This window comes from Hemicordylus capensis, chromosome 1 (assembly GCF_027244095.1).
Source record: "Hemicordylus capensis ecotype Gifberg chromosome 1, rHemCap1.1.pri, whole genome shotgun sequence".
Lineage (NCBI taxonomy): Eukaryota > Metazoa > Chordata > Lepidosauria > Squamata > Cordylidae > Hemicordylus > Hemicordylus capensis.
This window is the reverse complement of record NC_069657.1, coordinates 157,333,850-157,350,193: the sequence shown is the minus strand read 5'-3', so window position 1 is coordinate 157,350,193 and position 16,344 is coordinate 157,333,850. Positions and strand designations below refer to the sequence as shown.

At 43.2% G+C, this 16,344-nt stretch overlaps 1 protein-coding gene across 1 annotated transcript in view; it reads right to left on the bottom strand.

The window, feature by feature from the left end:
• Positions 1-2,237: 2,237 nt before the first annotated feature.
• Positions 2,238-16,344, bottom strand: part of LOC128327670 (band 4.1-like protein 5) — a 29,443-nt gene continuing 15,336 nt past the window's right edge. The window contains exons 5-11 of the mRNA XM_053256731.1: positions 13,075-13,136; positions 11,558-11,671; positions 10,039-10,135; positions 9,485-9,562; positions 8,713-8,754; positions 7,376-7,509; positions 2,238-6,734 (exon numbers count right to left, since the gene is read on the bottom strand). Coding sequence (XP_053112706.1) covers positions 6,677-6,734; positions 7,376-7,509; positions 8,713-8,754; positions 9,485-9,562; positions 10,039-10,135; positions 11,558-11,671; positions 13,075-13,136 — 585 coding nt within the window. The 3' untranslated portion in view covers positions 2,238-6,676. The remainder of the gene's footprint in view (positions 6,735-7,375; positions 7,510-8,712; positions 8,755-9,484; positions 9,563-10,038; positions 10,136-11,557; positions 11,672-13,074; positions 13,137-16,344) is intronic.

Genomic DNA, 16,344 nt, shown 5'->3' with positions numbered 1-16,344 from the left:
ACAGCAGTTGCATATCAGCATAGACCACTATGTCCTTGTCCCCTTTCCTCTTCAGCACAACTATAACTTGTATGCTTTCAATATACATCATCATCAGAGGGTAAACAGAATGTGCTAATTCTGCTGGGAAAACAAAACAAGAACAACCTTAGCACAGATACCAGATATGTGCAGAAATCACTAGGGATGTGCGAACCGGTTCAAATTTGAACCAGGGTGGTTCGAAGGTTCGAATTTGAACCGAACCAGCCATCAGGTTCGAGCTCTGGTTCGAATTCGAACCGAACCAGGGGGTGGTTCAATTCAAACCGGTTCAAACTGGTTTAAACTGGTTCGAAAATCCAAAAATTGGTAGGATGGTACCTGCACCCAGGGGTACCTGCCACCCAAACCCCAAAGCAATCAGACACTCGTACGATTTTTTATGAATTTTTGAAAATTATTTTTATTTTTTTCTCATAGGGTATAATGGGACTCGAACCAGCCCATCATTCCCTATTGTGGAGCACCCATGGGTGCCAACAACCACGCAAACCCCGAAGCAATCGGACACCCCTATGATTTTTTATGAATATTTGAAATATTTTTAATTATTTTTCTCATAGGGTATAATGGGACCTAAACCAGCCCATATCCCCTATTGTGGAGCACCTAGGGGCACAAAAGTGGGATGGGTGGTAGACAATGAGGGGTGCCTACTATCCACAAAGTTCCAAGGCAATCAGACACTCCTGATTATTGGTGAATTTTAAAATTATTTTGGAATTCCTCATAGAGAATAATGAGGATTGCAGCAAATGTATAGCTTCACGTCGGGGGCAAAGGGGTGTCCAAGAGCAGAGTGTGGTGGGTGGTAGTGCCCAAGGGGGGCCAGGAAGCTATCAGAATTATTTGAAAGGAATTGGGCAAAGGGCTGGTTTTTAAGTGATTTTTGAAGTTTATGTGTCTTTAAGGTTAGCAGATGAGAGTGGATTCATGGTTTGTCATTGAAAATCTTATATGCTACCAAAGAATCTACACTCAAAACACTTCAGAAACAACTAAACCCAGTATCCCATGGGTTAGCAACCCATGGAGGTGGTTGGCAGCCTCGCTCTGGGCCACCCCAGCACCCCCCAAGTGCAGTTATGGGGCTGCTGAAACCTGCATTCTTCCCTATGGAGAAAAACCTTAAAGCCACTTGTGGGGTGCTGGGGTGGCCCAGAGTGAGTGGTGGTCTAGTGCAAAGAGGGTGCCAACCACCCCCATGGGTTGCTAACCCATGGGATACTGGGTTTAGTTGTTTCTGAAGTGTTTTGAGTGTAGATTCTTTGGTAGCATATAAGATTTTCAATGACAAACCATGAATCCACTCTCATCTGCTAACCTTAAAGACACATAAACTTCAAAAATCACTTAAAAACCAGCCCTTTGCCCAATTCCTTTCAAATAATTCTGATAGCTTCCTGGCCCCCCTTGGGCACTACCACCCACCACACTCTGCTCTTGGACACCCCTTTGCCCCCGACGTGAAGCTATACATTTGCTGCAATCCTCATTATTCTCTATGAGGAATTCCAAAATAATTTTAAAATTCACCAATAATCAGGAGTGTCTGATTGCCTTGGAACTTTGTGGATAGTAGGCACCCCTCATTGTCTACCACCCATCCCACTTTTGTGCCCCTAGGTGCTCCACAATAGGGGATATGGGCTGGTTTAGGTCCCATTATACCCTATGAGAAAAATAATTAAAAATATTTCAAATATTCATAAAAAATCATAGGGGTGTCCGATTGCTTCGGGGTTTGCGTGGTTGTTGGCACCCATGGGTGCTCCACAATAGGGAATAATGGGCTGGTTCGAGTCCCATTATACCCTATGAGAAAAAAATAAAAATAATTTTCAAAAATTCATAAAAAATCGTACGAGTGTCTGATTGCTTTGGGGTTTGGGTGGCAGGTACCCCTGGGTGCCAGCTACCATCCTACCAATTTTTGGATTTCCAAACCAGTTCAAATTCAAACCGAACCAGGGGGAGGTTCGAGCAAAACCAACACTGAACCACCCCCTCCTGGTTCGAACCTGGTTCGAATTTGAACTGAACCAGGCAAACTGGTTTTGTGCACATCCCTAGAAATCAAGTTTCCTCAATTCCTCCCGCCCCCACCACCACCCCGGCAATGTGTGAACAAACTTTCACTCCTTTACCACATGTATGAAAATAGGTCACAGCAGAACACCACTCAGAGGCAGTCATTTTGCACAGCTGTGTTATATTTAGAAATATGCTACAACAGTTTGTGACTTATTCCAAGTAGACTACAAATCAGAGCTTGTTCCCACATACAGATGTTCTCAGTGTAGTGATTCTAGCACAGTTTATACATCTGTTATCATGAAACATGGCGCACCATATATGTACGTACTTTGAAAAAATAAGTTACAATTTGAGAGCTACTGTCAAGCTCTACATCATTTAAAAATGAATTAAAATACAGCAGTTAGTGGGTCTGGGGTTTTTAAAAAATAAAATATACTTAACTAAAAATATTGGCTGACATACCACACTACACGTTTGGTGGAATGTAACGCTTGTGCAGCTGCGCAAGAGAACTGTTGCACAAGCACAAAAATTGCACAGAGTTGTACAATAGTTCAACCATTACATATAATGGTTCTGCTGTCACAATGCCATTTGCACAATTTTTGTGCTTGTGCAAAGTTGCATTTCACTGTGTGTGTAATTTTGTGCAGTATGTCAGCTACTAACAATTACATACTTTAAAGTAAGTTTGTCCAGTTAAGGAAGAAAGGAACTGGTCATCAAAACACTCATCCTGTGATTGGAGGTGAATGTTCCCTACCCCTTTGATGCATATGAAATACTATACCTTCCCCACTGTCATCATTTTCACAGTTAGAAAACAGGTGAACATTTTGCTTGAAGAGAATAAATGTTGACACATCAGACTGGAGCATTACAAGGTTAAACAACACATTGCTTTAAGAACATGCTTTGCAGATACTGTATATGCTTTTTAAAAGTTCAATATGCTCTTATTGAACTACTATTTAACTTTTTTTTTTAAGCTCACACTTGCAAAGCATGTGCTTAGGATCAAGCCAAATGATACGTTAAATCTTACACACAGACGCCTAAGGCCTGGTTCATACATTTACTGACTCAAACACCTGTCTTCACCACCAGGCACAACGTGTATGAGGTGTGTGTTCCACATGGAGGCCTGATTTGCACCACTCTTCAGTGGGGCTTATGCACATATGGACCTCCATCTATAGTATCGCATCATACAATACTGTATGTGCAATTTAAAGAGAAGGACATGCACCTAGTCCCATCACCTTGCAAACAAGATTGCCCTTTGGAAAGTGTATGAACTGCACCTAAGCATTTACAGGTAATATGTCTAATGTAGATCAGCTGCAGTAAACATATGTGCAGTCTTTTTTTCATGCACTGCAGGACAAAAGCTACTGGCCAAGCACTTTTCAGACATCTAGAGATGCTTTAACAAGCACCATTATGGCTGCACTGGTCCAGCATTATCCTCCTGCCTTCAGGTAATAGTAATCTACAAGGTAGACCACATGACTGCTGACGGACTTGACACCCTCCTCAGCACCAGCCAGTGTTTGATGTCTGAATGGTTAATGGGCAGAGTTAAAGCTTACCACTCACGGCCACTAACAGCCAGGTATAACATTCATGAACGGCATAATTTCTGGCTCGACGGCGGTTTCCCTCAACATAACTGTTATATCAGCACTGTCAAACCAGCAGCATGGTCATTCAAAGTGTACTCTACTTTTCTCTCTATTCAATTTACCTACACAATTGCCAATACCACCTCGTGATGGCAATGGCAATAACAAAGGCCGTATTCCACAAACCTGCTTCCGTATCACACACACGTAAGAAGTCTGCTTACTACTGACACTTTGCACAGATCACAAAGGTTCACAGCTAAACAAAATACAAACAGGAAAACAGTCCTGTACAGTGTTGTTCTATCAGTCATTAAACAAATAAGCAACTCTGGCTAGTTATTTAAATTGATTGATGGGCTGGAGTTCTTTAACCCAAGAACACTTCCTTGTATTCAGAATTTAATACTATGGGTTGCTACAAATTTGTCATCCTCCCATATTTCCTTCCTCTTTGGCTTGGGTGCACCTTATAGTCAGTAAAATGAGTGTCTAAACAGCTATGTGATTTTTATTTTAAAAGTTACCATTACCGAAAGACCAACACATAATAGTCTATAAACTGATCAGACTTGCAATCATCTAGGAAACAGAGGGGTGAAGCTAATAGTCAGAATAGTACAGAGACAATGGGTCCTTTGCTCTCTTGCTCCTCCTGCCTGCATCTTCTGCCATTTGTTAAAATGAAAGACTCTAAAGAACACTAAGATACAATCAGACTATTGCACACTGCAATATCTAAAATGTACATAGTGCTTTTGAAAATGCTGATCAGAGTCATATGAGAATTTGCATTTTATTCTGGAAAATGTCTGACAGGTCCCCCATCAGCAATTTTTTAACTCCCTTGGAGGAATAAACCTCCAAAAATTGTTTCAAAGACAAGGACAACTGGGCTCTCATATATGGATGTATCCAGTGTTCCCTCTACCAGGCATTCCTAGATGTTATTGACTACAACTCCCAGAATCCCCAATTGCAGTAGCCTTTGCTTGGGGATTATGGGAGTTGTAGTTAACAAGATCTGGGAATCCTTGGTAGAGGGAACAGTGGATGCATCTGGAAGGTGAGAGCTCTAACAATGGAAGAGAGCCAGTGCTCACAGCCTTTTCTGTGACAAAATTTCACTTCCACAGCTGCTGCCTTCCTCACAACATGACAAATAAAAGCACAGGAGAGGTCCTCCCTTCACAAGCAGCATGACCATGTAAGCAGCAGAGACAGACAAGGGGGGTCAAGACATTCATATCATGATTTGGTCCACTGCTGTTTCCCCCACCTGTCGAAATTACACTGCAAAAAGAACATACGTTTCTTTCAAACCTACCACAAAATTAAACTCCCTCTGCATTATAAAGCCAGGTCCTGTACATTTCACCCACTTTCCCTTCCATAGTTTGTCTGTGGAATTTATCCTACTCCTTGTCACTCAGGTTTTCTCTTTGTGGGTTTTTTGCCTTCTGTTATATGAACACTCAGTGTTGCAGAAAATGGAGCCTTCTGAAGTGTAAATAGTTTAAAAACAAACAAAAAACAAACATAATTCTAATAGGGCATATTCCAAGAGGACTCAGTTCAGAACAAACCTTATTTTCCAACTAGTCAGTCTATTACTTCCACAAGTAGAGGCATTTTGGTGCCGTTGCAATGAATTGGCTCAACATATTTCCTACCTCCTTTGAAAATAGACAGAAGGATCCAATTAGTTTTCACACTTTAAACACAGAATTGCATCCTGACTGTGGACACCCAGTTTTGTTTTCTCTCAGTGTTCAAGGGAGATACTGAATTACAAAGAAAATGTAGACGCGAAGTTGGGATCCACTTAGTTAACAAATAGCATGCTTCCTGAGATTGTGGTAGAAAAATGTCTCACCATTGGTCCATAACACTCAGCACTTCAATACACAGAGGGAGGTCCTTTCCCCAAATACCTAGTTACTGCTCTAAAGTAGGTAAGTGGGCTATAAATATGTTTTGCTTATTGATTTTTCTGTCCTGTGCAAACACATTCCAACTAAAACCTTAACTTAATTCAGTTGAACAAAAGGTTTGAAGTGGAATACATAGCAGAAGAACTGTGTAACTCTGATCTGTGTATACTTGTGCCACAGAGATAAGTGAAACATGTTCAGAGAACACACCCCAAACTAATTTTAATACGGTTAAATCCCAGTATATTTCAAACAGCAGCCCAGGGAGAGCCTCAGAGGAACCTGGCCAATCTAAAGGTCTTCTCTAGCAGAAGGCATGTTTATAGCCTATCCTTCAGCATTTTAGGCAGATTTATACAAAACGGGACAAAATGTGGGACTGTTCCACTCACACATAGTGGTGGTTTGGTAGAAGAATGCTTCTCCTCTCTGGCTACACAGAGCACAGCCAACTAGTAGGATAAAATGCTATCAAGGTGCTGCATTTTCAGTTCCTTTCCATGTGAGCAAAAGTGCAAAGTCTAGAAAGTAGATTAAGGCCAACAACATTTGTCAAATGTCAGTACAAAAGAAGAAATCAGAGGAATCGATCACATACAAAAGGAAGGGGGGTTTGCTCTATAAAAACATCATTGCCGCGATTTGCTTTTATACCAACAGCCAGCAGGGGGTCCAATCCTCCCTGTTACTGGGTTACAATATCCTGAGCCAGAAAAAGCTAACTGGCTCATCACACTAGCCACTTTCCAATGATTTCGGTAACGCAGCAAGGAGTTCTACAGAGAAAAGCACTACTATGGATGGAAACCTCGTGGATTTCATTACTTGACAGAACTTGTTCCAGTGTACTTGTGAGAGGTGCTCGGGCTTTCCAGCAGCTCTTCGTCTTATAGTCATGCTCCAGTTCCAGTTGAAAGGAAGGATCCCCAGCATAACAGCCAGGCATTTTTACCACAGTCTGAGCATGGGTGAATTCCAGGCAATTCCTTTCCAAGGGCTCACTGAAGATGCGAGAAAGAGGAGTCTTGCCAAAGCTCAGAGTTCAGTGGTGAGTAAACATTTTGGCCTTGTTGCAGCATCTTCAGTAACAGGACTGAAAATAAGACAATACGTACATAAGATGTGTGTGTGTGTTTACACACACGTGTGAGTGCATACATGCAGGGGAGTCTGCTGGGGAAAGGGACACATTCCTCAGCACTGGATCTTGCAACAGAATAAATGCAGCTGGCTGAATCAGCCAGTCAATTTAACAACCCAATGGAGACTAGGCTACTTCTATTATCCTTTGGAACCAATCTGGTATTTTTTTCCTATGGGACACACAGAGGAAATAATGATGTTGATGATTGGTTTACTAGGTGGCCACTATGAACAGAATAATCTTTGCCATATATAGCCAACAATGACCAGATTTTATTAGTCTCTGTATGCACAGATAAGTGGAATGCACAAGACTGCCCCCTTTTGACATAATGGCCTAGTAGATGTATTTATTTTCTGTGTCTCATAGAAGTTACAAACACTGATGAAGTTGGACTACAAAACAGAAACACACCTGATGGAACCCCAATTAGTTAAAGGTTTTGGAATCACTAATATAATGGTGTTTCCTAATGCTCAATAGGATAATTGCATTAGTAAAACATCCTCAAAACAAAATATAATTTGTTAGAATGTCAGTAGCATGACATTCCTTTAATCCACTACAACGATCAGGAAGAAAATAATTACCTGGCCATGATTTCAGGTGGTGAGAGTGGTGGTGGAGAACCTGTCAAGACTGACAGTGTCTCATTGTTCCCCTTCACTGCCTTGAGCGCTAAAGCAATGTCATTCCCCAAAGGCCCATTGGAAACCAGTCCGCTCTGCATTCAGGAAATTGGAAGAAAGGAAGCTAGTAGGATGATGCAAACCAACCTGACTTGAGGCACAACCACACATTTCAGCAAATGCATGCTCCTAATCACATTTCCCGAGATAAAGCCAATCAAGATGGGAACTTCTAAGCGTGCGGAACCTTTCCTATGCCCACCAATTATTTTCTGCAAGTGTGTCCCCACCCCACAATGGCTGTTTTCTACTAGCTGGGCTTATTCCCCCCACCCCGCATTCAGATCCTGGCCAAGGAAAACAAAGCTTAAGAACATCTTGGGAAGCATTTGCAAGGAAAGAAAGGACTTATCCAAGAGGGTTCTTTCTGGTCATATGAAAGGACGGCATCCTTTGAGAAGTGCCGGAGGAGTCAGCCGCCTCCCTCTGTTCTGCCCTTTCATGGCCAAAAAGAGTTGGGCAGCCCCACAGCCACTGCCAATTCTCCCCCGCCACAACATCTGCCTTACACAAAACACAGGCTTGGGAATGTGCAGCTCTGCCTGGCAGGCACTGATAAGGTTGAAGAAAATTTATGCACAGTCCTGTTCTTCCAGGCAAATGAGCAGCCTGAAAATATGTCAGGATACACAGACACTGCGTCTGGACTAGACTAGACCCGGATTACCAAGGTGTCACAGCTGTCACCAACACTACAGGAAAAGACTAAGTACTCTATGCTGCAAGTATCCAACTTGCAACAAGACAGACTTTCGTTTGGAATGCTATGTAATACCAATGGTGGGATTTTACAAACTTAATTACACCAAAGTAATTTGTATGGCTTTTTAAAAAAAAAAATGAACTCCAACACCATGTTACTCTTACCAGCAGCTGATCAGACATTTTTAAAAAACTCATGTTCTTAAAATGTTTTTAACATTTTTAAATGTTGATTGGTGTTAAATCAACTGCTAACTAGGGAAAGAGGCACCTTTTAACATGGTGATTCTCTTTATTGAGCAGGAGGAGAGTAACTGGCCCTATCCACCCCCAGCATAATACCTCCAGTGACTGTTGCAAGTGTCTCTTATGTTTGTGAGCCCTTTGGGGACAGGGATCCATCTTAGTTATTTATTATTTCTCTGTGTAAACCACTCTGAGCCATTTTTGGAAGGCGGTATAGAAATCAAATTAATAATAATAATAATAATAATAATAATAATAATAATAATAATAATAAATATTCAGTAACTTACTGGCACTAACCACCTGGGCACAACTGTTGATGGTGAAGATACCTAAAAACCAGAAGCAGACAAGAATCTCAGACAACACAAAAAGCCCTTGACGCATCTTGTCATTAGCATGAGATTTTATATTAGGCAGTATATAAATTCAATAAATAAATAAGTGAGCTGTTCTCACATGGTACAGGGTACTGGCAGGGATCAAACGAAAACTTAAGGCCTTTTTACACAGTCTCCCAATGTAGCTCAAATAGAGAGAGGGGAAGCTGAACCTGCCTGCTGGCCCCACCCCTGACTTCCATGCATTAGGCAGAATGTCTGAAAAGGTTGCCCAACTGTCTGGAGCACCTAAGCATGTACAGCTGCACGCACACCTGTCAGCAGGTGTGATTTTGGCGAGTGGGCGTGGGGTCATCAGGTGTAGGGCCAAAGGGTGTTGGTCCTGCCCCCCCCCCATACATTTTTAGTCTAATGATGCATGGAAAGTGTTTTGAAGGCACTAATAAGGAAGGTGGTCACTTGGGCTGTAATATTTGCAGCCACTCCAGCACCTTGCTCCTGTGAGTAACACAGGACTGCAATATAGCCCAAGGCTCACTTATCAGAGAATTATTACACGAGAAACCAGCTCAGAGGCATATTAGACAAGAAGCAGAGGCGCCTTATGTGCAGATTATGCAGGCATAAATCCATCATCCTTTTCTTCTCAAATTATCAGGAGCACAATGAAATCACAGGAGTGTCAAGCAAGGAAGAGGCACCATTTAATTCTCACTCTTACCCGAGGCATGGCTTCTGTAAAGTCAATTAGATTCTCTGTCTGTGATGTTAACAAAATCTCCGGGTCCTCTGGAGAATTCTGCAACACACAATTGTTAATTAAATTACAATCACCAGACAGAGCTGGCTGAGGGATTTTTACAATCTCATACACCTTTAAAAAGCTGTAACTTGTGGGATTAAAGTTCATAAATCCTCACTCTTAGGGAGTCCTTTCTGTCTGCTACTTCATGCATTTGGTAGGCTGAGGATACTACCAAAAGCAAATTGAATCCAAGGAATACAATATAGTAGCAGAGACTTACTGTTGCTTCTCAAATGTCCAGATTCTGTTTATGGAGGGAATCAGACTATACATAAAATAGGCTTTCAATTCAGCAATTTTTGGTATCTGGCACTCCAACCTTTAAGGGCAGCTTTTGAAAATAGTGAGTAGGTAGAATCAAGGAAGAAGCACCATTTGGAAGCTTTGCTGCTGCAAGCACTTTGACACACAAACTCCAGTGCTTTGCATGCAGGGTATAAACCACCTCTCCTCACAAAGAGGCCATGTACCTTTAAAACAGCAGCCTCCTCCTCTGCAGGAACCAGATTAAGACGACGCAACAAATCTTCAGGGCTAGAGGCAGCATTATCCTCATTTAATTCATTCCTGGAAGATGAAAACAGGTCTATCACAATGCACAGGGTGTGTGAAATAACAAGCACTACTTCCAATGATGCTTAGCTGGAAGACAAGACAATTGGTCACTGTAGAGCAAGGAGAAGATTACTGCCAGGAGGCAAAGGCAGCCTTTGAAGTTCTTGCTGTGTGACCGACAGCATCTCAGCACCTGCTGCCTCAAGGAAGCCCCCTGCACCTCCAGGTGCCAGACAGGCATTGTGCCACAGGCAGATGGCTGCATAAACGCGCTGTTCCAGAGTGTTCAGCTCACACTCCTTGCAGGAAGCTGGGGTCCCAAGTGGTTCCGATGCTTTCAACCACCAAATTAGAATATGCCAAAGGCTTTGTCTGTCCTCTGACACCAGCTAATATACGTTTTGTGGAAAGGGCAAAATCAAAGCTCTTGCAGATCCACTTAACATATGGAAGCCAGGAGAAGACCAATAGCCCTGGTTTCCTTTAAATCCCATAACTCCTACACTATTTTTCAACTGCCTCATTTCATTCCCTTTGATGAGCAGACAATTTTTGTTCTATTTCTGTTAGCAACCGAATATAACATGTGCCACCTCTTAGGATTTTAGGTTGGAAATATAGTATCTTTCAGTAAATTCGGGGTGTGTGTTGTTCCTTTATTTTGCAAAGTCTGCAAGGACCAAGTTATGAAATAAGAGACTCACTGGTTTAGGAACAAGTGGTTAAGACTGAGCAAGTTATGGGACCAAGCACAGCTGGCTGTAATTCTTGTCATAAAAAGCTACCATGAGAGCAGTTAGTGAATACACAAGAGAACTTATTAAGTCATGAAACAGAGAATCTTCATTAGCATACTGGTTTCCATGGAAGTTAGCAGTGATGTAGCTAGAATGCGGTTATTCTAAAACATGTGCTATAGTACACAGGTATGTTTTTGGTCCAGATATTGCCTTTTAGTAAATAGACAGGTCTAAAGTTGCAGTAATACTAGTCCTCTTCTAAGGAAGCAAAACCTGATTCAAGATGAACTGCACACCTACTTATCAAATGCTTATTTATTATTATTATTATTATTATTAGTAGTAGTAGTAGTAGTAGTAGGATGGAAACTTTTAAAAGAAACAAAATGCATAGCAATGATGTCCATCCAGCAAACGTCTCAAGAGGAAGCAACACTGAACTAACTGGTAAGGCATGCCAAAGAGTTCTCTTCCTTCTTTGGTACTACTTGATTCTGGAAATGCCATGCTAATTGTTCCTCAGTCTCTGAAAGAAAAGCAGGAATGACTAACCCACCAGGAAACGGCCAGAATTAACTGAGTGGACCATTCGGGGCTCAGCTGTTTACTCTCTCCTCGGCTACTTAATCTCTACACATCCCTGCAATCCCCACAGTTCCCTTGTCAAAAGAACATTCCCTCCCAGAAGACTTACTGGACGAAGGTATTTGAGACAGGCATTCCTTTCAGCCCCTCTCTTGGCTCCTGGAATACGGGACTGTGGGCTTGCAGAGGGCTGTTCTGAATTTTTCCTGACAGAAGAATGCTCCTGAACAAAGCAGATCCAAAGGGTTGAGCTCCTGTCCCAATGATCCCCAGAGCACATTCTTCACATCAACATTAAAAAAGCACAGTAGCTTGGGACCCATTTAGCCCAAATAGCCTATTGGCCATTTTCAGCTGCATACCAAGGGCTGCACATACCGCCACACTGAGGTAGCCCAAGTTCTGTTACTGCTGGGGAAAATGGAGTTCTGCAGCTTGTATCCATGAAATAGGTTTTCATTTTAATACAGTAGGTGTTAATTTTGTATAATTTTCCCCCTGCAGCAATGCCTCATTCTCAGCCACTGGAGAAGTCCTCTGCTTCACTTCTGAGATTTCACCAGGAATTGCCCACACAAGTCTGTCTTCATGGTCTCAGGGGCTGGAAAAATGTGTGGCTACTGAATGCAGTGCTCAATGGGCATTTCTCTCTTAGTGGCATGTGGTCACAGAAGTGCAGGACACCGAACAAAGTAAGCGCTCTGCTTATTTTTCCATTTCATGTAACTGGTACCAATTTAACAGACAAAAATCTTTACAAGTCCTTAGCCTGTAGGAAGCCAGTAGTAGCAGTAGCAGCTGTTGCTGACAATTGTCTCTATGGCATTTATTATTATTGTTATTTGAGTTATAGTCTCCTTGTTTATTAGTAGTGCTCACATACTGCACATAAGTGTGGTAATTCTCTCAAAACTCCTGCTAGTTTCTGTCATTTGACATCTTGTTTCAATATTGCTACCGTATTTTACTGACTATAAGACGCTACGGACTATAAGACACACCTTAATTTTAATCCAGTTTTTCAGAGTTTTAACATATTAAACTGTTAAAACATATAAGATGCACCTGAATTTTGGTGGATATTTTTCGAGGAAAAAAGTGAGTCTTATAGTCCATAAAATACGGTATTTGTGTTTTTTTTTAGCTTATGCGATTACGTTATTTTCTGCTTTTAACATTATGAGATACATTAAGGGCTGAAAAGTCCCACAAATCCCAAGATAAACACTGACACTAAGTCACGGAAGTTTTGCTACAGCTCGACTCCCTTGAATTAAGGGAAGAAATCTAGACACATGCATTTGTTCTGAGGACCAGATGGTGAAAGCTGTCTCTGTCAGGCTCCGAAGCAAGCAGTATTCAAAAGCAGTCTTCCCTCCCATCCACAAAGTTAATAAATGAAGGGTGGGGGCGGAGATAAATCACAAACATGCCAGTTTACTTCTAAATTAAGCATTACAGATAACTGCAGAATGCAGAAATAGTGTCCTTCACCACAATCGCATACTTTCAAGAACCTTTTCAACGCTGCTGCTGCTTCTTTACAGAGTGACTGAAGATACCTGCTTACACCACAAGGAGCGAGTGCAGAAGAACCTCAGCACATTTCACCCACAACCCATATACCTGGCAGCAGCATCTTGGAGGTTAGTGTTCTTGTTGCCAGACATGCTGTCCTCCCTTGTGATCTGAAAGAAAACAGATAGAAGGCAATGGTTCAGAAACTTTCGTTTTGCAGAGGTTTATAATTTTGCAAAAAGAAAGGAGTTTCCTCTCCAACAGGTCAAAGTTGTATCACAGGCTGGCTGTTCAAAGAAAGCACTAGGACACCGTGGCCGACCTCCTAACAAAAGCACACAGGCGTGCCAGACCCACAATTGGTGTGCCAGCCCCCCAGTTCCTCTACACGAGTGCTCTTGTGCAAGTGGGCAAAATGTCTCCACTCTGCCCGAGCTCTGGACCCTCAGCTATGTATTGCCTCTCTTCCAGAGTGCACCTGAAGCTTGGGCACAGCGGGGATGGTTCCCCCACTTGCACAAGCACAGACACAGAGGGACGGGGAGAGTTGCTTGCAAGTTCCAGTTGTGTCCCCACAGCCCCTCCTGATCCATGCACTTTGTGATTCAGGATGTCAGCCAGCATTTTAAGTAGGGAGACTGAAGAGCCTCCTTTCTCCAAGGAGACAATATTTCCATATTTATCTAGTTCTTTATTTCTTACGTTTATGTAACTTCCTGCCTTATTAAGACTCCCAAGACAGTTCAGAGTATAATTATGAGTTAAATACAATATTAAAACCAATTCCACAATAAAAGTAATAAAGACTCTTTAAAAACCAGCAAGGTCAAAATAGTTGCATTGAAAGCAGTCAGATAAAACTGAACAGCACCTCTTGACAAATCGCTCGAAGCACAGAAAGGACTTAACATGCTTCCAGAAATTTGAAGGAAGACAACCTCCACAGGATGGGTATTGTGACAGAAAAAGTGCTGTCCCTTGTAGCCCTCTGAACCTCAAGGGACAGACATGTGGAGCAAAATAACTCAGATGTGTCTAGATTGCAAGAGTGACACTAACAATGAATCCAAGTACTTTTTCACATTCAGTCACTCCAGGATCTTAAAGTGTAGCTGGGCTCAGATTATAATGTCGCCGATAAACCGCACGGAGGAAACGGAATTCCACTGACAGCTCCAACAGTAAGAAGTACAGGATTCAGCAACATTTTTTGTAACTGTGACAACAGCAGCAGCAGTAGGGTGAACAACAATGTGATTGTAAGGAAATGCTTACACCTGTAATTGCAGCAAAAATGTGCCACTGACTACAATGTTTAATAAACACTACCAATGTTTTACTAGCTACTGTGGATCTCTTGAGGAAGGTAATCTGATGCCTGGTTTGTTTCATGTCAAGTGCACTAAGAAACCCTTGTCACTGGGCAAGGATGCTACAGGGCCACGCAGGCGGACAAATGGGGGTGAGAGACACTTCCTGCGTACGTACACATGTACACACACTCACTCACATATTGTATCTTCTGGCGGATTGTTTTTAAAATTGTAAGTTACTTTGGGAGACAAACATGGCTGAAAAGTGGGGTATAAATATAAGATAAGGAAACACACAAAAGGCAAACCAGGCTTTCCCTTGGTCTCACTGGTGACAACAAGCTGACACAGGAACAGAGGAAGCTGCCTGATACCAAATCAGACCATTTATCCATCTGGCTCAGTACTGTCTACACTGAGTGGCACTGGCTCCCCCGGGTTTCAGGCAGGCTTTCCTGGCCCGACTGGAGAGACCAGGCATTGAACCTGGGACCTTCTGCATGCAAAGCAGGAGCTCTGCCACTGAGCTAGGGCCCCATGGCGTAGGGTCAGACCCTAGACACTTTATTTTGCAAAGCCACTGCAAAGGGGATTAAAAAATCATAGTAAGATGCAAGGGAAGAACACTGTTGTACAGAAAGGAATAAAAGGTTAAGGGATGGCTTGTAGGGATGTGCATGAACCTGTTCAGAGGCCCTTTTACAGGCCTCCGAACAGGTTCGAACACCAGTGCGGGATGCTGCTTTAAGAGTGGAGGAGAGTGCATTTACCCCTCCGGCTGCTTTCCCCCTGCTGGTGCTCATTACTGGTAAAAACCTTCAGGAAGGCAACATACCTGCCTGCCGCCCCTTCCCCCTCCTCAGCTGGAAATGGCCAGAAGTACCAGGTGTGTGTGCACATGTCGCGTGCACACACGTGCCCATCTGACGGGCACCTGGTACTTCTGGCCACTTCCGGCCGAGGAGGGGGAAGGGGCGGCAGGCAGGTATGTTGCCTTCCTGAAGGTTTTTACCAGTAATGAGCACCAGCGGGGGGGAAAGCAGCGGGAGGGGTAACTGCACCCTCCTCTGCCCTTAAAGTTGCACTCCCCCGGCATCGAACTTTGAACCACCCCTCCCAGTGGCCACTTCCGGCCAAGGAGGGGGAAGGGGTGGCAGAAAGGTATGCTGCCACCCCAAAGGTTTTTACTGGCAATGAGCATCGGTGGGGGGAAAGCAGCGGGAGGGGTAAGTGCACCCTCCTCCGCCCTTAAAGTTGCACTCCCCCGGTGGCGAACTTCGAACCACCCCTACCATTGGCCACTTCCGGCCAAGGAGGGAGAAGGGGTGGCAGGGAGGTACGCTGCTGCCCCAAAGGTTTTTACCAGCAATGAGCGCTGGTGGGGGGAATGCGACGGGAGGGGTAAGTACGCCCTCCCACACCCTTAAAACAGCACCCCCGCCAGAATTGAAACGCCCTGCTGTGGTTCCGTACACATCCCTAACGGCTTGTCTCTAAGTACAAAACAAGTTTTCCAGAGTGAGACAAGGAGGTCCTCATCAAACTTTTGAATGTTAGTTTTCACTCATGAGAATCTTCAATTTATATTCTTTAAGAGCTGCAACCAGATTTTTTTTGGGGGGGGGAGGGGCTCACACGGCACTGCAGAATGAAGAGGAGGAACACTCATGGTTGATATACTTGCACCCATTTGTTTTGCCTTCTCTCTCTCTCTCTCTCTCTCTCTCTCTCTCTCTCTCTCTCTCTCTCTCTCTCTCTCCTTTTTGAGGCACCACTGCTACTACTTTTTATATACTGCTTTTCAATACAAACATTTTCAAAGCGATTTACAGAGAAAAAGAAGCAGATGGTTCCCTGTCCCCAAAGAATTCACAATCTAAAAAAGAAACACAAGCAACACCCACTGGAGGGATGCTGGGCTGGGGGCTGCCTTGCCGTGTCCCTGTTTCACCCTTATTATGGGAGTCACCAGAGCACCCGCATACCAGGCGGAAGGAACACTAGCAAAATCTCACTCGAAGGGAGGGAGAGCTGCAGAAAATGAACACCGTCATTTCCCCTGCCC